This window comes from Muntiacus reevesi, chromosome 18 (genome assembly GCF_963930625.1).
Source record: "Muntiacus reevesi chromosome 18, mMunRee1.1, whole genome shotgun sequence".
NCBI lineage: Eukaryota > Metazoa > Chordata > Mammalia > Artiodactyla > Cervidae > Muntiacus > Muntiacus reevesi.
Genome location: NC_089266.1, coordinates 29060787 through 29080523, shown reverse-complemented (window position 1 = coordinate 29080523; position 19737 = coordinate 29060787). Strand labels below are relative to the sequence as shown.

The following is a 19737-nucleotide window of genomic DNA, read 5'->3' as shown; positions in this document are numbered from 1 at the left end:
AGAGGAGCCTGCTGGGCTACAATCCATGAGGTCACAAAGAGTAGGCACAGCTGAGCAACTAACACACACAGCAGCAGCATTACATCAGTCAACCTTGAGTAAAGCAGCTGACCTTCCACAGTGTGGGTGGGCCTTGTCCAATCAGTTGAAGACCTTGAGAGGAAAGATTAGGGGCAGGGGTGCTGCTTTTAGACTGGGGGGGATGGTGGCAGCAGCTCTTCCTGGGGTCCCAGCCTGCCATCCAGGTTTCAGATTTGCCGGATCCCACAGTCACTATTCCTTACACCTCCCTCCCTCCTCTCCCTCTCACCCACTCACACCCTATCAATTCTGTTTCTCTGGACAACCTTGACATATATGTTCTCCAAGGGCTGGCAGCTGTGGGAGGTGGAGTAAGAAATTCCAGGGCCCACCCCACCCCCGTCTCTGCCACTCGCTCACAACCCTCAGGTCCTTGACTTCTCACCCTGAGAAACAGGCTGTTCCCATGAGGTCTGTCCTGCTTGGAAAGCAGGGTGTTGGGGAGCCAGACAAAAGGAGCCTAGAAGTCACCCCCCCACACACACACACCTCTTTGTCACCTACATTTCCCTCCACAATGGACCAAACCTTTCATTTAAAATGGACAACATTAACCACAAGAGAGACAAATGGGCTTAAGTGTGCTTCAGAAGGCTTCAGCGACAGATTATTTCCTAAGTAGATATCTGGAGGATGCAGGATGGATGGCAGAGTGCTGAGAATCCATGGAGTGTAGGAGACGGTAGACCTCAGGGACCTGCTGGCCCCAATATTTCTGTAGAATCCCAGACCCACAAGATGCAGGGATGGTTGGGACTGGAAAGGAAGATTGGGGAGTATAAATAGTGGGAATGCCACCAACCTTTCAGAGTCATAAAGCACAGTAGCTGAAAGGTCCTATGGGGGGAATGCAGTGCTATTTGCTGAATTTCTTCTTTGGGTTCCAAACCCTGGTGATCCAGGCCTCTTCTGCTGGTCTCTCCCACCTTCTGGGAAGAAAGAGCTGGTGACAAGCTCACTTGTAGGTGGGGTTGCTGTCATGCAGCAGGACGGGAGGGTGCCCAGGGCCACACTGACCTAGGGGCTAACTCAAGCCTGGGCCTGGGGGCTCCTGTCACGCCCCAGCAGAGCCTGGGTGGACCCATGACCACAGAGAGCAGAGCAGACCCCCTCAGGCCTACTGGACCTCCAGCTGATTTTATGATTTTTCTGAAGAGAAAGCGTCTTTTTGTTTGTTGCTACTGCTGCTTCTTGGATTTTAATTGAATTACACTTGGCAGCGGTCAGACATGTGTTTCCAGAGGCCTGCTTTGTGCAGAGGGTGTCTATTTTAAAGACTTCAAAGTTAAAACACAAACAGCACACAGCCATGACGCCGGCCTGCTGCATCCTGGCAGGGAGAGCAGACCCGCGGGCACTTGTCACAGTTGAGGAGGGGCGCCTGCCCACCTTCAGACCCCGCAGGGCCAGTTGTCATGGGAGCGCTGGGGTTACCAGCCACCCCTGGGGGATGAGAACAGGCTCTGCGATGGGACCAGAGCCCATCCTTGCCCCTCAGCCAGGTGGGCCAGCAGGCAGGGGGCAGTGGTGACTGGGGCCTGCAGGGTATCTCCTGGGCTCCAGCTCCTCCCCAGCAGGTGTGGCCTCGCCAGCAAGCAGGCCAACACTGGCGAGTTTCCTTCAAGGAGAGGCCAGGGCAGAGGCTGCTTTTATGACTTTTGCTTTGCTGTTTGGTGTTTCCAAAGTCAGTGTGGGCATGGGTGTGGGCGCTCAATGCCTCTTTCTCCGAGGACACAAGGATAGCTGCCTGCCAGCGGACTTCAGCCTCGTTGTTGTGTCCCTGGGAAGTTTACGGTGTCCTTGGGGAGTTTTTGTGCAGACACCGCACGCTCCACGCACACACACATCAATATATACATCTGCACACACATACACAAACACCCCATTTACATGTACACACCCATCCATACACATATACACACGTGTACGTATACACATGCCCTACACACATATATGTATACACACAGTGCTCATGGGTGCTTGATTTTCTCAGTTACAATTCAGTATATTGAACTGAAAAACTTAAAGCCTACCATTTCCCTAACATTTTAAGTTTAACCTACAAATGCCATTATTCTGTTTATGAATCTAGTAGATTTCAGTGGTCACATTTAAGGGTAGTTAACTTCGTTAACTAAATTTATTTAGATATCTTAGTGATCTTACAAATTTAATATGTCCAGTTTTCCTAAGTTTGTAAATAGCCATCCTAAAAAGCAGGACTTTCCCAAGCTCCTACGCAGTTCTTAAAATGTAACATATTAAGCTTATGAATAGGGTAGATATGAAGTTCTGTTAAACATTTGAAAACTGTCACAGACTCAGCCAAATCCTCCCTCGGCAAGCTGCTTAAAATCATAAGCCCAACCTCAGTTACTCACTCACCCCTTTCAAATTGGAACTGCAGTTCTCATTTGTTAGGTTCTCTGACTTACCTGATTCTGTGTGGGGGGGCTAAGTTCCTTCACTTGTGTCTTTGTGACCCCACGGACTGTAGCCTGCCAGGCTCCTCTGTCCAGGGGTTCTCCAGGCAAGAATACCGGAGTGGGTTGCCGTGCCCTCCCTGGGGGATCCTCCCAACCCAGGGATTGAACGCAAGTCTCTTAGATCTCCTGTTTTGGCAGGCAGTTTCTTCCGGAAGCCCACTTGATCCTCTAAAAGGTTACAAAATGTGTGAGATGCCAGACTGACACATTTCTGAGTGTATCTGAGCTGCTTCACTCCCTTATGTCCTGGTTGATTCAACCCGGTCTGAGTTAAGGACACTGTCAAGGAGCAGGGGAGCCACAGGCCAAGTGCCACCTCCAGGGGGTGGTCTCCAGGGGCCTCCAGTTTTCTGTTTCTGCCGTCCTCCACCTCCACCTCCCACCCCCAAACTCTTCCTCCTCCAACTCCCCCATCCTGGTGGCTTCCGCTCTAGGTTGGGTTCTGTCTGTTGCCACTCCTCTCATGGTCCTTCCCAGTGCTTTCCTCCCTCGAGGCCCCACCTCTTCAGCTTCCTCCTGGATGTCCTGGATGGTGCACGCCACACAGCCTTGGCTCCAGGATCTTGCATCCAAGGCCACACTAACGACGACTCCCAGGGAGCCAGAAGGGAGAGAGAGTCCTTAGAGGCCTCCTTCCCTCCTGGTACAGAAATCCTGCCACCACTGAGCTAAGAGATGGCTCTGCTTCTTACATACCTCCAGGGCCTGTGAACTCACCACTTGATTTTTTTTAACTGTAGTAAAGCATAGATGACATAAAACTTCCTTTAACCAACGTTGAGGTGTACAGTTCAGTGACATTAAGCACATCCACATTATCGTGCAACCATCCACCTCCAGAACTCTTTGTTTTCCCAAACTACAACTCTGTCCACATTAAACACCAACTCCACACCACCTCCCCTAGCCCCTGGCAGCCTCCACCCTACTTCCTGTTTCTATGGATTCAGCTCCTCTAGGGACTTCATACGAGGAGTGGAATAATACAGTCTGAGCCCTTCTGTGATTGGCTTACTTCATTTAGCATAGTGTCCTCAAGGTTCATTCTGTTGGAGCATGTGTCAGAATGTTTTTTTTCCTAATAATTTTATTTACTTAATTATTTTTGGCTGTGCTGGGTCTTTGTTGCTTCGAGTGGGCTTGTCTGTAACAGTTTCGAAGAGCAGGAACTACTCTCTAGTTGCAGTGCTTCGGCTTCTCACTGCAGCTGCTTCTCTTGTTGCAGGACACAGGCTCTGTAGTTACGGCTCCCAGGCTCAGGAGCACAGACTGAATAGTTGTGGGGCACTGGCTTAGTTGCTCCTTGGCATGCGGGATCTTCCCGGACCAGGGATCCAACCCAAGTCTCCCACACTAGGGGGCAGATTCTTACCATGGAGGCACCGGGGATGCCCATTGGTTTCTTTTACCACTTGTTTTTAAATATTCTTTCTCATATTGGGCTTGGAGCCATCTCAGGGAGCATCTCTGACCAGCCCAGTCCCACCTCTGGGAGCAGACAGCAAGGGAGAGTGTGTCGGGGTACACTCATCCAGACAGGGCCCAGGACTGGTGAAAACAGCAAGGACATTTCTGCCAGTGATGCTCCCAGGTGCCCGCAGCTGTGCTCCTGGCTGAGGTCAGCAGCGGTCAGAGGAGAAAAGGGCTCCAGCCCACTTGGCCTGACCTTTTCTTGTCACCCAGGTGCATCGTCGAGAAACACGTCACTTCCATTTCCATCCGTTGTTGCCCAGGACTGCTAATTTGATGACTTGTTATTGTCTAGTTGCATCTGACTCTTTGCAACTCCATGGACTGTAGCCTGCCAGGCTCCTCTGTCCATGGGGTTATCCCCGGAAAAATACTGGAGTAGGTTGCCATTTCCTACTCCAGGGTATCTTCCTGACCCAGGGATCAAACCCATGTCTTCCTGAATTGGCAGGTGGGTTCTGTACCACTGAGCCATCAAGGGAAACCCTTTGGTGACTTGGAACAACAGAAACTTATTCTCTCACAGTTCTGGAGACCAGAAGTCTCAAGTCAAGCCCAGTCTCCCTTAGAGGGCTGAGGGTTGTGGCTGCATCACTTCAGTCTCTGCCTCCATCTTCCTGTCCCCTTCTCCTCTGTATCTGTCTCTTATCAGATACCTGTTGTTGGGTTCAGGGCCCACCTGGATAAGTCAGGATGATCTCATCTTGAGAACTTTAAGGTAATCAATCTGCAAAGATCCTTTTTCCAAATGAGACATTATTCACATGTTCCAGGGACTAAAAGTCTGGACTTGTCTCTCAGGGGCTACCATTTAACTGGTGCATCCATTTTGGTTTCTCACACTCCGAGTGTGCTTGGCCCCAGGCATCTCCTCCATCCCCATTGGCATTTTAAGACTCCACACACCTTCCTTTTGTATTGTTCTCACGGCACGAATACAGTACTTCCTCCTCCAATACTTTGGCCACTGATGTGTAGAGCCGACTCATTGGAAAAAACCCTGATGCTGGGAAAGATTGAGGACAGGAGGAGAAGGGGGCGACAGAGGACAGTTGGATGGCATCACCAACCCTATGGACCTGAATTTGCACAAACTCTGGGAGATAGTGAAGGACAGGGGAGCCTGGCATGCTGCAGTCCATGGGGTCGCAAAGAGTCAGACACGACTCAGCAACTGAACAGCAGCCGCCTTCCTTGGAGGCCATTGTCTTCAATCAGCAAGCAGCCGCCTGGTGTCTACATGGGGTCCCTGCCCATGGAGACCCTCTAGCTTCTTCCCCTGGCGGGCACCCGACAGTTCCAGTCCTTCCCCTGGGAATCCTCCAGGCGGCTAGAATGTCAAGGGGGAGGGGACACGGAGCCGGCCACCCAGGCGAGGCCAGTACCCGGTCTGTGTCCTTCCCCAGAGGAGCGACCTCTGATGCCCTGGAACCAGGAGCAGACCGGCAGCCTGCCGGCTCCCTGCTTGCCCTCTGGACTAATTACTCTCCTCGGGGGGACCCTGTTTGCTCACAGCCTTAGTACCCACCCCGAGCACAAGAGCACGAGCGCGCAGGCTCCAGCGGCTCCAGCGCCAGCTGTCCACCTTTACTGGTTAATATGCGGACCCAGCTGCCCGCTCCCTCCCCAGACTGTGTTATTGCAGAAGCCGCAGCTTCATGCCTGGAAGAGAGAGACAGACACAAGCTCGCTTCCTGCAGGGCCTCCCTCCTGGGAGCGGGCTTGAAACCTGGAACTTAAAAGGGAAGGGGGTGGTTGTGGTTTAAAATAGCGTGTGCGTGGCAGCCTCCTGTGTGGCTTCCCCCAGCTTTCCCCTAAAATACCTGAGGAGACACGCCAAAAAAAGATGAAAATTCCTGAAAACAGAGACAGGTGGGCAGCTTGGGAGGATCTCCCTCTTGCTCTGTTGAGACAGACGGAGCCACCCAGCTCCCCCAGGAAGCTGGGGCCTCTTGGGGGAAGGGGACCCCTTCTTCCCAGTCTGAGGAAGTCAGGCGGCCACCCTTCCCCTTGAGAGTGACGGTTTGGGGGTCAACACAGCACTGCTGGAATCCTCCCCTGCCTGGACCCTCTGTGCTTCTCTGTGTGTATTCAGAGAAAGCGGCCCTCAGACGCAGCCTCCACCAGGCAGGCAGGAGAGAGAAACCCGAGAGCTGTGGCCCCCAGAAGTCCGCTGTGGCCTCTGGGCTCAGCCAGGGACAGGGAGGTCCTGGGATACTGACCACATAGTGGCTTTCTGCGAACCTCATTTTTGAAGTATGGGAGACCCAGCCCATGGTGATGGGCAAAGACACCCCTCCCCAAGGTCAGAGTCGCATCAGCTCGGTGTTCCGAATGTGGCCTCCCACTAAGCTGGCCTCCTTACAAGCCAAAACCTGAGAGGTGGACTCGGCTCTTCCCCCAGGAAGGCAGCCGTGGGACAAGGTCAGAAGTTCAGCAAGCGGGTGTCATTCTCACTGCAACGAACAGTTACCCCACGCAGGTTGGGTGTCCTGCAGTTCAGCTCAGTTCTGACACTCGCCCAGCGAGAGTCCCTGACCCCACAGATAAGGGCTCGGTCCCACAGGACAGCCCCCGCTGCAGACTCTAGTCACAGGTCAGTGTGGTCAACTGTGCTGCTGACCGCCCAGCTCTGGGCTGTAGGTTCCCACGACCCTCTCCTCGGGTCAGATGAATTCACTTCAGTGGTTCACAGAGCTCAGGAAAACATTCTACTCACTAGTTTAACATACTGGGATCTAACTCAGGAGCCGCTCGACAGGAGAGAGACATAGACCCAGGCGTGGGGAGGGACAGGACCTTCCATGCTGCCCTGGTGTCCACTCTCCACACCTCCTGTGCTCACAGACCCAGAAGCTCTCTGGACCCTGAAACCTGAAACCTTGAGATTTTCCAGAGGCTTCATCACATCAGCATGACTGATGACCTTGCTGGTCACTGGTGACTGACTCTTCATCCCCCATACCCTCCCTGGAGGTCAGGGGCTGGACTGAAATTTCCAACCTCTAATGACAAGAGCTTCCCTCGTGGCTCAGATGGTAAAAGCATCTGCTTGCAATGCGGGAGACCCGGGTTCAATCCCTGGGTGGGGAAGAGCCCCTGGAGAAGGAAATGGCAACCCACTCCAGTACTCTTGCCTGGAACATTCCATGGATAGAGGAGACTCGTAGGGTACAGTCCATGGGGTCTCGAAGAGTCAGACATGACTAAGCGACTTCACTTTCACTGATGACAAGGTTGGTTCCCCTGGCTACCAGCCCCATTTCCAGATGACCAAGGGACTTTCCAAAAGTCACCTCATTAACAAACATTTAAAAATGTCATCTCATAACAAAAGGCACCTTTGTCTCTCTCATCATTTAGGAAATTCTGAGGGTTTAGGAGCTCTGTGCCAAAAAGTTCACATATGTATTTCTCATTGTAAATCACAGCATCACACTAGACTTGATAGGTGGGCAGATCTCACTAGATTGCCTCTCCTTCAAGGGTGAACAAGTGGGGGAAAAACCCTGTGCGTCAGGGAAATGTGTGGAGGCCAGACCCTGATTCCGAAATGATCTACGGCAGGTTCCGGAGGAAATGAACTTTGTGAGAAAAGCCCAGGATGTCACGAAAAGAGGCCAAGCTGAGATGAAATAAAACAACAGGGCAAGATGAAAAGGGAGATTAACGAGGAAAATAAGAATTGCAAGGATTCAGAATGCTAGCTGGCACATAGTCCTGACTATGGGCAGTGGGAATGGGGTTGACGCTGCAGGACACAAGGTCAATGACTGAGGCAAACCTGGGCCCTCCACGGGAGTGTGCTGTGGGTAAGAACACGGGAAGAGAGAAAGTCAAGAGATACTCTGAACGCGGCTTTCCTGATGAGGAGACAGGTTCTGAAAAGTCCATGTTTGTAGATGGAAAGACCCTGACATGGAAGGAAAATTTAAAGAAAATACCCACAGCTAGATCTTACACAGTGGGAAAAATTGTAATAACCAGGTGGGACAGGCAGGAAAAATAATTGCCACATAAACATGCCCCATTCTGCTCCCTCCTTTCCCAGGAAGGTGTCTGTGGGTTTGCCCCCCTGCATCTTAGGACCTTTTTTAAAAAGTTGTTGTCGTTGCTGTTTAGTCACCCAGTCATGCCCGACTGTTTGCAACCCCATGAACTTAGCCCGCCAGGTTCCTCTGTCCATGGGATTTCCCAGGCAAGAATACTGGAGTGGGTTGCCATTTCCTTCTTCAGAGGATCTTCCTGACCCAGAGATCAAACAGGAGTCTCCTGCGCTGGCAGGCAGATTCTTTACCTCTGAGCCACCAGGGAAGCCCTTTTTAAAAAAAAAAAAAAAGAAGAAGAAGAATTGTTGCAAAATGCACATCACATAAAATTTACCATCTTAACCATCTTTATGCTTCAGTATCATTAAGCTCATTCACATTGTTGTGAAACCATTGCACTGTTGTTTCCAGAATTCTAAATCTTGCAAACTGAAACTCAGTCCCCTGAAACAGCAGCTCCCCCTAAACCCCTGGCCCCTACCATTCTACTCTGCGTCTATGAATGTGACTGCTTCGTATGTGTGGAACCATCCTTTTGTGACTGATTTCTTTTAGCATAAAGTCAAGGATCAGCCAAAGTGTAGCGTATGTCATATTTTGTTCCTTTGTATGTCTGAATAACATTCCATCGCAGACATATCCCACATTTTTATGCGTGTACCTGTGGAAGTTGATGGACACTTGGGTTTCCACCCTTTGACCATGGTGAATCGTACTGTCTCCTAGGATACCCCCTGCTTCCATCCCTGCAGTTCTCCAAGTGTTTTTGGTATTAAGAGCCCTCTTTATACTTTCTATCTCTTTTTTATATTGAGATATAACTGACATAGAGCAATTTTAAGGCACATACTGTATTGATCTGATACATTCATACTGCATTGTATGAATTGTACATTGCATACTATTGTAGCATTAGCCAACACCCCTGTTTTTGTCTTCTAGGGTTGGTAACAGTTAAGGTCTTATCTCTTAGCAAGCTTGATGTTTACAATACTTCTGATGTCTTTCGTGGCTGACCTGTGTGCATTTCTTTAACAGTGTATTGTGAACTTATTTATCTTCTTGTTGCAAGTACAAACCTTAAACACCATCTCCCATTCCCCTACCCCCAGCCCCAATGCACTGTGTTTTTCAGAGTTCAGTTCTTTTTAGATTCCACATTTAAGTGCAATCATACATTATTTGTCTTTGTCTTTGCCTTATCTCACTGAGCATGATGTTCCCAAGGTCCATCCACATTGTTGCAAATGGCAGGATTTCCTTCTTGTGGATGAATAGTATTCCATTGTATATATAGACCACATCTGCTATATCCAGTCACCTATTGATGGGCATTTAGGTTGTTTCTGACTTGACTGTTGTGAGTAGCTCCTCGGTGAACATGGGCATGCAGACATCTCCTTGGTAGTATGTTTTCATCTCCTTTAGATATACACCCAGAAGTGTGATTGCTGGGTTGTATGGTAGTTCTGTTTTTAATGTTGTTTGTTTATCTATTTTTGGCCACACCATGTGGCTTACAGGATCTTAGTTCCCTGACCAGCGATTAAACCTGAGCCCACGGCAGTGGAAGTACTGAGTCCTAACCAGTGGACTCCCGGGGAATTCTCTACTTTTAATTTCTTGAGGAATCTTTACACTCTTAAAATTATGGAGGGCCTCAAAGAGGTTTTTTTGTGTGTGTATGGGTTATATCTAATAAAGGCTGTCTACCTAGAAGAAATCAAAGCAAACATTTTAAGGGACTTCCCTGGTCGTCCACTGGTTAGGACTTCTCCTTCCAATGCAGGGGCTGTGGGTTCCATCTCCTCTGGTCGGGGCGTGCCGACCCGATCTCCTCTGGGATCCCACGTGCCTCATGGCCAGGAAACCAAAACCCAAAACAGAAGAAATATTGTAATAAATTCAATAAAGACTTTAAAAATGGTCCACATTAAAAAAAAAAAAAGACTTTGATGTTTCTAAGCCCAGAAGAAATTCTTTTTTAAAAAATAAATAAAAATAAAGTTAATAAGCTTGCATGCAAAAGAAGTAAATTTTTGTGAAAATATATTTTCCAAAAGAAAAAAATACAGTGAAGAGAGCCACGTTATTTCATAGTTTTGTGAATCTCTTTCGTGTGTGACTGACTTGGAAGACAGTTGAATCCTCATACCTGCTGCTCTGTGTTTGGTCTCTTCCAGTAGGTTGTTTTGGTTGAAGTCGACAGAGAAAATGTATATCATGCCGATTTGGAAAAGAGGACCCCAGAGAATCCCTGAAAGGGTCTTGAGGGTCGCCCCTCACGCTTTGAGAAACGCTGTGTGAATCTCTGCTTGCTTTTTGGAAAGCCACACCCCTCACCTTTCCCACTGGAGTGAGTCCCCAAACCTGGTTCTTCAAGCTCAGGTGGGGGCCCCACTTCTTCGAGATGGCACATGCTGACCATTGGCCTGCTTGGCCCCAGGCCAGGGACACTCTCCGTGCCAAGCTGCCCACAGCGGTGACTCCAGGGAACCTGGGTACCTGCTGATGTGCCCAGGTTTCCTGATGAGGAACCTCATATGCACAGGTCCTAGAGACGGCACCATTTAGACCCATAATGAGGAAGCCAGGATTCTCCTCACTGCCTGGTATTTGCAAGGCAGACCAACCCCTCCCAGGCCAAAGCTATGCCCAGGGCAGCCTGGAGGAGCCACATGTGGATGTGATTCTTCCAGCCCCCCATCCCCCCATCCCCACATGCAGCCAGAGCAGAGCGTCAAGGTCCCTGGTGGGCAGGGTCAGTAGGACTGTCAGTGCGCTCATGACACATTTGTCTCCAGTACACTGGCTTGGTTGGGGACATGGAGAGGACACCAGGGATGCTGGAAGTGGCCCAAGGTCCTCGGGATGTGTGAGGTGCTCTGAAGTAGCACAAGCACCCCATGGACCTAGGCGGGGTCGAAAGTGTAGTGTTAGTCGCTCAGTCGTGTTGGACTCTTTGCGACCCATGGACTGTGTATCCCACCAGGCTCCTCTGTCCATGGAGTTCTGCAGACAAGAATACTGGAGTCGGCGGCTATTTCCTCCTCCAGGAGGTGGGGTCTAAGTAAAGAAATAAAGCAATAAAAGTGCAGCAGCCTCTCTCCGGCCCCGTCTGGTTTTTCCCTGTTGCAGCTTCTCATAACCCGGCGCCCTGGGACCTCAGGAGCCCCACCTCAGCTGGAATTCACAGGGCGGGGTGGTCATGACTCACTCACCCAGAGCGCGTGACCGGGGCCACGTCTGCCTTCCTGGGGAGACCCCCTCCCCACCCCCTTCCTTCCTTCCACCCTCGGCCCCCTCCCCAGCGACAGTTTCATGACTCCAGATAAGAGCTGCCCGGAGAGACAGAGCCACTGTCAGCAGGCTGGGAGGGGTCCAGACTGACAGCGAGGACGGGGACGTGGCCCTGGGGGCGGGGGGCCTCTGGGAAAGGACAGCTTACATCCTCCCACACCTGCCCCAGCGTCCTGGGTTAGCAGGTCGGGTTTTCTTGGTCCTTCCAGGATGGGATGACTTATAGTGGCCTGGAGAGGACGGGGGTGGGAAGATAGGGCAGGGCTGGTAGGAACCCAGGAAACCCAAGCAGCCATCCAGTCCAGGTTTTTCAGACTTTGGCAATAGAACTGCCTTAAAAAAAAAAAAAAAAAAACTGAAGGGCAGTGAGCAGAGTGGCTCTGCTAAGAGCTGGGTCCAAAGACTTGCTGACCCTTAGCCTCCCTCTTGTCTTACCAGCCCCAAGACCTTGGAACACGGTTTGGTAACTGCTAAACGTGGTCCATCTGCCCATTTCACAGATGGGGAAACAGACCCCAAGAGGGAAGAGGTCTCTCATCCACATATGGATAGGCTGAATTCCAGTTCCTACTTTTCCAGCCTCGCTTGCCACACAGAGTGAAAAGTCGCTCAGTTGTGCCTGTTTGCAACCCCAGGGACTGAAACCCACCTCCATGAGCTGCCCCGGATGTGCTGGGTGGAGCTCCAGGGGAGGGCGGAGGGGTCCTCGCTGACCTCTGGCCATCCTCCTCTCTTGCAGGACCTGGGCATGGAGTCAACCTCGCTGGACGACGTCCTGTACCGCTACGCCAGCTTCAGGAACCTGGTGGACCCCATCACGCACGACCTCATCATCAGCCTGGCCCGCTACATCCACTGCCCCAAGCCGGTAGGCCAGCCATGGTCTGAGCCAGCCAGGTCTGGGGTGTGAGGCGGGCACCTTCCTGGGCAGAACAGCCCGGTGCCCCGGGTGGGGGGCTGGTCAATGCTGCCCAGGCCCCTCATGCAGGCACCTGAGGCCCAGCATCCATGATAGAGGCTACACGCCTGCACCCTCAGTGCTGGCTTTGTTTGGCCCACCAGGTGCATCAAATCTGGATTTGTTACCAACATTTAAAACTATTTCACACAATCCCAATATTGGCTGCCCTTGGAAAATGGGGAAAGTCGTCATTTCTAAGGCCTGGAGCTGAGTAGCCACCCCTGTTGTCTGGTGTCAGGGCCGCCATGTACAGTTACGTAGGTTGCATCCTGCACAAAGATACTTGCACAGAGTGGGTGGGGCAGGAGGAGACAGCTCAGTCCAAACCCTCTCTCTGCCCACCAGCCATGGGCACAGAGGCAGGACCATGTCCAGCGAGATGTGAGCTCTGTCTAGTCTGCACGAAGGTGCTGTGTGAGGGTAGCCGCGACCCCCCGCCGTTCGGTTCACCACACTCCCCACTACATCCACTGGTCTTCCTCTCTGGACTGAGTGTCATTTTACACCCACCCGCTTCACTCGGGTCCACTTCCTGCCTGGCTCTGCGGTTCTCCAGGCTCTGTGGGCGCGGCCCAGCTCCTCAGGGTGGGAGATCCGTTCCCCTTCCCGCCGGCTCCACAGTCCAGGCCGGGACCCGGGAGGGAGGGGACAGCCACAGAAGGTCAGCTGCCCCCTTGGGCTTTCCTCTCTGTTTTGGTTTCTTCTCTCCCATCCCTCAATTTCCAGCAGTTTCTAAAAGACATGCTTCCTTGTAGCAGGAGAAAGGAGCAGGAAGCCAGCACAGGGCGGAGGAGTCCTGCGGCGGCCTCCACGTCAGGGTAAAACCAGGATCAGAGCAAGAGGTGGTTCCCAGGTCCCCCCCACACCTGGCCTGGGTGCCCAGGGGCTGAACCTTGCTCCAGGGTGGCGCCCCCATCTGGAGCTCTGTCTAGGGCCTTCTCTCTGGCTTCCAGAGTGTCTGGTGTGAAGACTCCTAGGTGGAGGGCTAGACAAGGAGGACTGGGGGTCCATTGGGGCAGGTGTGGGGTGGGTTGGTAGAAGGCGGCCACTGCAAAGCCAGCAGGTGCTGGTTGTCCAGGCAGGGCCACAGCAGAGAAGGGCCGGGCACAAACTCAGGAACAGTGGACCCTGGGCGATTTTGACGGAGCACCCCTGTTGTCCACCGGTCAGCATGTCCAAACAGTCCTAGTTCTCTAATGTGTCAGGGCCATGTCCAAGGCCCTCCTCCTCAGGCTGCTGGAAGAGCCTCCAGCTGGACTCTGGGCTCCGCTCCTGCCTCTGTGCCCTCTCTGCCCTTTGTGTGCAGGGGTAAACCGCGTCACCAGGTACCTCCTGAAAAGCCTTCTGTGTGGTGCTATGGTTTAAGGAACTCGCGACCCCTCCTCTGGATCCACCTGAATCTCCCCTCCCATCGCTCCCACGCTCCTCTCTTCCTGTGGCATCCAGATTCTCTCCAACCTTCGGGACTCTGCTGCCCCAGCTCTCCTCTCCTCCTTTCAGACTCAGCCTAAGCACTGCCTCTCAGAGGCCTTCTTTGCCCAGCCTCCCTTCAGTAGGTCTCTGATCAGCCCCGTTTATTTTCTCATTCCACTCACTGTCCTCTGAAATTATCTTGCTGACGTGTTTGTTGGCCTAGTGTCTGCTCTGCCCACTAGAATATAAACTCCGGAGGGGCAAGAGAGGACGTCCGCCTGCTCACAGTCATCCTGCTCCTGGCACAAGCAGGTGACACATTCCACTGTGCGTTAGAGGATGAGATGGTTGGAGGGCATCATCGACTCGATGGACATGAGTTTGAGCAAGCTCTAGGAGATGGTGAAGGACAGGGAAGCCTGGCATGCTGCTATCCATGGGGTCGCAAAGAGGTGGACTTGACTTAGCGACTGAATAGCCACAATAAGGGACTATTTCCACGGTTGTAGGCAGAAAGCAGGGAATGGAACTGGGCCACTGGGACACCGGAGACCAGCAGCAGGAAGTCGTTACCGGGGAAGGGCTGTGGGCAGAGCTGTATCGCCCAAGTCAGGAGGAGAACGCCTCTTCCAAAACCGCCCTGTATCTTCCTTTTTTTCTTTTTTTCTTTTTTCTTTTTTCTTTGTTTCTTTTTTAATACTTTATTGTGTTTTCTGTTGCTGCATAACAAATCACCCTAAAACGTGGTGGCTTAGAACAATGGACTAGCATCGTTTTACCATCTCTGTAGGTGGGGACAGCGGCAGCTCGGGGTCTAGCTGGGGGCTCAGGACACTGACTGAGGCTGCAAGTATCTGGAGGCTGGAAGGGGACTGACAGGATGGCACACCCCCCATGGTTAATGGTGGGAGGCCTCAGCTTTCTGCCTGCGGCCTGTCCACTGCTTGAGCTCCCTCACGTCAGGGTAGCTGACTTATCCCAGAGCGGGTGATGCCTGAGAGCAAGGGAGAAGCACAGTGTCTTCTGAGCCAGCTTCAGATGTCACATGCCATCACTGCCGTAGTGGATCGCCCGATCAGCCCTGACGCGGGTGGAAGGAGGCTGTACACACCCAGGAGTCCGGCATCTGTGGGGCTATCTTGGAGGCTAACTGAAGCAGGGCAGGAACAGGAAGAGTTAATCCCTGGCCTTTCTCTCCTGCCCTCTGACCTCCCTCCCATTAGCTGATCACACTGGCAGTCAGGAGCAAGAGGGCCAGTGATGCAGTCTGTCCGTAAGAGCTCAGCCTGTCCAGCACAGAACAGAGAGTGGATGGGGGGAGGCATAGAAAGTCCAGCACAGTCTCAGTGTCTGGAGCAGCGTCCAGCACACAGTAGGCAGGGCAGTCGTGTTTGATGAATGAATGAAGAAGCCTTGGGTGCAGAGTGGTGAAAGGCCCTGCTTGTTATCTTGGGGTCAGGGGTGAAGACAGTAGATGGCATCGGAAGGGGCCTGACCCCGCCAGAGGGGCCAGCAGGCCTGCGGTGGGCCTCTCCCCTGACAGGTCAGTGAACCCCTCAAGCAGGATCTTCTCTGGGGCCTCTGGTCAGCAGTACTGGGCAGGTGCCCAGTCTCCCCAACTTATGCCACACCCCTCCCCCTCCTTCCTTTTCCACGGGTGGGAGGAAAGCCTAGAGAGCAGATTCCACAACTTGCCTTAGCACCTCTGCTGTGGGTTAAGATTCCGTTGCAAGTAACAGAAGCCCATGCGGGCTTCCTCAAGCCAGGAAGAGGGCTTATCCTTCCCATACTAAGGGGGCTTGTGGGGCCCAGCGGCAGCCAAGCTGGAAAGAGGCTCTGGGACCCCAACCAGCACAGACACCTGCCCCCCACCTCTGCTCCTGCCCCCTCCCCACCCCCCTCCCCATGTCTCAGGGTTGTCAGGGTTCAGCCTCCAGGAGTCTTGTCTAAAGTCAGGATTCCAGTGCCCCCTTCTGGACCAGTCAGCAGTAGCTTGGGAGTGCGGTCTGGTCCCACAGAGGGGCTGCTGGGCCTCACGGCTTTCAGAGTAAGAGGAGAAGGGCCAGCATCCTCCTTCTTCCTCGCCTCCCCACTTCCTTCCTCCTCCTCCACCGCTGGGCCAGTCCTGCTTAGCTGTTCCTGCAGGCAGAGGCCTGGAGTGGGAAAACTTAAGTGAGCTTGCTTGGGGCTTTCCTAGTTGCAAAGGATAGAAGCACTTTGAACTCACTTTGGAGAAAGATTCATCACCTGAGGGCAGAGCAGAGCCCAGCCTCAGAGTGACTGCGGGGTTTGCGTCCTGATGCCAGCCTTCACATCGCCTGGCCTGCCATCCCCTTGACTTCTTATTTATTTCCGTGTATGTCAGGAGGGATTACAGGGGCACCCATCTCATGCGATGACTGTGATTACAGGATTGGGATGTAGGCGAAGCCAGAGGCAGTACCCAGTGTCTAGTAGATAATATAAGTCACTGAATCTTAGTTCAGACAAGTGGAGGCGCTCTCACCCCTGACGACGCAGGCTCACGTTTGGCCTCAGGCCCCCTGCAAATTGACCACATCTTCGGTCCCTGTTTAGTAAACAAGAGCACAGGCCCAGCTTGGGACCTCGATCTGTGCGCGGCTGCCCCCTGGTGGCGATACCGGCGCACTGCGGCGGCTGCTTTGCCCCCTCTTTTTCTGTTTCTTTGCGGACAGAGGTCGGTCTAGTCAAAGCTACGGTTTTTCTAGTAGTCATGTATGGATGTGAGAGTTGGGCTATAAAGAAAGCTGAGCGCTGAAGAATTGGTGCTTTTGAACTGTGGTGTTGGAGAAGACTCTTGAGAGTCCCTTCGACTGGAAGGAGATCAAACCAGTCAGTCCTAAAGGAAATCAGTACTGAATATTCATTGGAGGGACTGATGCTGAAGCTGAAACTCCAATACTTTGGCCACCTGATGCGAAGAATTGATTCACTGGAAAAGACCCTGATGTTAGGAAGGATTGAAGGCAGGAGGAGAAGGGGACAACAGAGGATGAGATAGTTGGATGACATCACCGATTCAATGGACATGAGTGTGAGCAAGCTCCGGGAGTTGGTGATGGTCAGGGCAGCCTGGCATGCTGCAGTCCATGGCGTTGCAAAGAGTCAGACAACACTGAGCGACAGAACTGAACTTTCTGTTTCTTCCTTCTGGCCAAGAAGTTTGAGGGACAGTCTGTGGCTCCCAATTTGGAACCCCTGAGAAGTGGTTAGAGGTTAAGGTTAGGGCTAGGAGCTCGCTTCTCAGTTTTGGAATAGCCCGGGTGGTCCTGGGGGTGATACTGGGCAGACTGCCACATCCCACCCCACTGGTCCACCTGGCAGCACAGGGGAATCTCGACTGAGGTAGGGGGGAGGTGTTAAAAATCCCAGTGTCAAAAAAAAAAAAAAAAAAAAAAATCCCAGTGTCCACCCATCACTGGGGATGACCCAGGCAGCTGTGTTCTCTAAAGCTCTGGGTGACCCTAGTATGCAAGGGTCCTAGGTAAAGTGAACTTCCCCGGTGATCCAGTGGCTAAGACTCCGTGCTCCCAATGCAGGGGGCTTGGGTTTGATCCTGATCAAGGAACTAGATCCCACATGCCACAATGAAAGATCCCACATGCTACATCAAAAGTCGAAAATCCCATATGCTGTAACTGAGACACAGAGCAGCCAAATAAATAAATAATTGTGAAAGGATCCCAGGTGCAGAACCTTGGCTTAGATGTGCCACCCTCCCTTCTCCCTTTGGCCTAGAAGTTGGCCTTCACCCCGGCCAGCACCATGACCACCATCCCTGAGCCTGTGTTGGAGTCTCCAGTGGGGTGTCTGAGCCCACCAGCCCCCTTCTTGGTGCCCAGGGCTCTGCTTCCTCCTGCTTCTCTAGCCGAGCCTTCTCTGTCATTTCACGTCCCCTGGGTTCTCCCTCTGCCCCTTTGATATTTGACTGATCCCCCTGTCTGCATGCTCTGCTCATTCCAAGATCAAGACATTAACAGGGTTGTTCTCTTCTGAAGCTGCCCTCCTTGGCATGCAGACGGCTGTCTTCTACCTGTGTGCTCACGTGGTCTCTCCTCTGTACATGGCTGTGTTCTGGTCTCTGCTCATGAGGACATGAGTCATATAGGATTAGGGCCCGTCTCAATGAACTCATTTTATCTTAGTTACTCTTTTAAGGCCCTGTCTCTGAATACAGCCACATTCTGAGGTGCTGGGGATTAGGACTTCAGTTTAAGAATTTTGGGGGACACAGTTCAGGCCATAACACCCAGGGTCTTGAGCTCAAATGCTGGTGGACCAGACAGGAAACGAAGGGGGATGAACGGGGTTGGGGAAGACTTGGCCCTTCATTCCTTTATTTTCCCACTGATGATGTGGGCAGAAGAGGTGTGGTAAAGGATGTCATTGTCCTCTTTGCCTTGTGAAATACGAGGGCAAGGACATTTGCTCCCAGTGTCCAAAGCAAATGTCCAGCACCTGGAAGGGGCCCAGCGGGCATTTGTCAGGAAAGCCAGTGAGGACAGCTCTGGGCGTCGGGAAGTGGCAGGGACCATGGTGACTCTGGCTAAGGGGTCACCTGTCACATCACCTGGAATCAGGCTCTTACAGAAATCTCAGGTTTATTCACGACAGCAACTGATTCACAGAAACTAACACCAGTGTGCAGATGAATCTGCAACCCCTGCCCCCTGCTCCGGGCAGCCACCGGGAGCCAGTGCCGCAGGTCTCCACACCGAGCTAGCCCGGGGTGGCTGTGCTGGTCCCGCAGAGCCGGGAGGTGGAGGGAGGGGCCTGGCTCCCCACCTGCTCCAGTGACTCAGGGACCTGTGGTTGGTCTGCAGGAGGGCGATGCGCTGGGCGCCATGGAGAAGCTGTGCCGGCAGCTGACGTACCACCTCAGCCCCCACTCCCAGTGGAGGCGCCACCGCGGGCTGGTGAAGAGGAAGCCCCAGGCTTGGTGAGTCCAGCGCCCCCCAGCCTCCTCCTCCAAGGGCAGCTCCCAGTCAGCTGTGTCGGGATGGGCCTGGGGGGGTCCAGCTCCCCTTCCCAGGGCAGTGGGGAGAGGACACGAGCTGCTTGCAGGAGAAGAAGGATTGATGGGGGTTGGGGGGCATTCCAGGTGGGCATGAGCCCTGAGAGGCTCTGGCATCCAGGCCCTGATCTGTGCAGTGGGGGCTGACTGTGGGTACTCCTCCCACCCATCACCAGCCCTCCTGATGTCTCCCAGGGTCCCGGACCCCACCACGTCCCTGGCTCATGCAGCTGTGAGGACCCTCAGGGGTTGTGTGGCCGCCTGCACCCTGGGGGCAGAGGGGCCCCTGGAACACAGAACCAGGGCTGGGACAGCATCATAGGAGAAAGCGGAGGGGAGCATACTCTGGATGAATCACGGGGCAGAATGACTGGGGTCCTGGTGTGCAGGCTCCTCTCCAGCTCCTGCAGATGGGATGGGAGGGGAAGCACAGAGAAGAGCTCTGGTCCCCCTTCCAAGCCAGGGGAAGACTCCTCAGGGCCCCTCCCAGGGGGAGGAAGTAGGCACAGGGGCCTCCAGTCGGGCCAAGGTGAGGCCAAGTGTTGGGAGAGTGCAGGACGGGACCCGTGGAACCCAGAAGGCCAGGAGATTTGTGAGCTGGTTGCAGAGGAAGGAGAAGCTCGGCTGTGAACTCTGCTGGGACCCAGGGGCTCTGTCTCCCCAGGGCACGGGAATGCTCAGTCCACTCTCCGTTCAGAAGCCTCACTCCAGCCAGGGCCTCCCCGTCAGCTCCAAGTGCAGGTCTATTTCCCCCAGGCTGGCCTTCCTGCTGGCTCACAGACATGTTGAGTTCCACCAGCCTCGGGGCCTTTGCACCTGTGGTCCCTCTGCTGTAACTCCTACTGAATTCTTACCTCAGCCTGGTTTTCTCCTACAAGACCAACAGGAAGTCCAAGCTTCGATCTGGGGCCCCTCCACCTCCCTGTCCTTCCCAGGGTTGGA

At 53.1% G+C, this 19737-nt stretch overlaps 1 protein-coding gene across 1 annotated transcript in view; it reads left to right on the top strand.

Moving 5' to 3' along the window:
- LRRC75A (leucine rich repeat containing 75A) overlaps positions 1-19737 on the top strand; it is a 32667-nt gene that overhangs the window by 10147 nt on the left and 2783 nt on the right. The window contains exons 2-3 of the mRNA XM_065909653.1: positions 12126-12254; positions 18605-18720. Coding sequence (XP_065765725.1) covers positions 12126-12254; positions 18605-18720 — 245 coding nt within the window. The remainder of the gene's footprint in view (positions 1-12125; positions 12255-18604; positions 18721-19737) is intronic.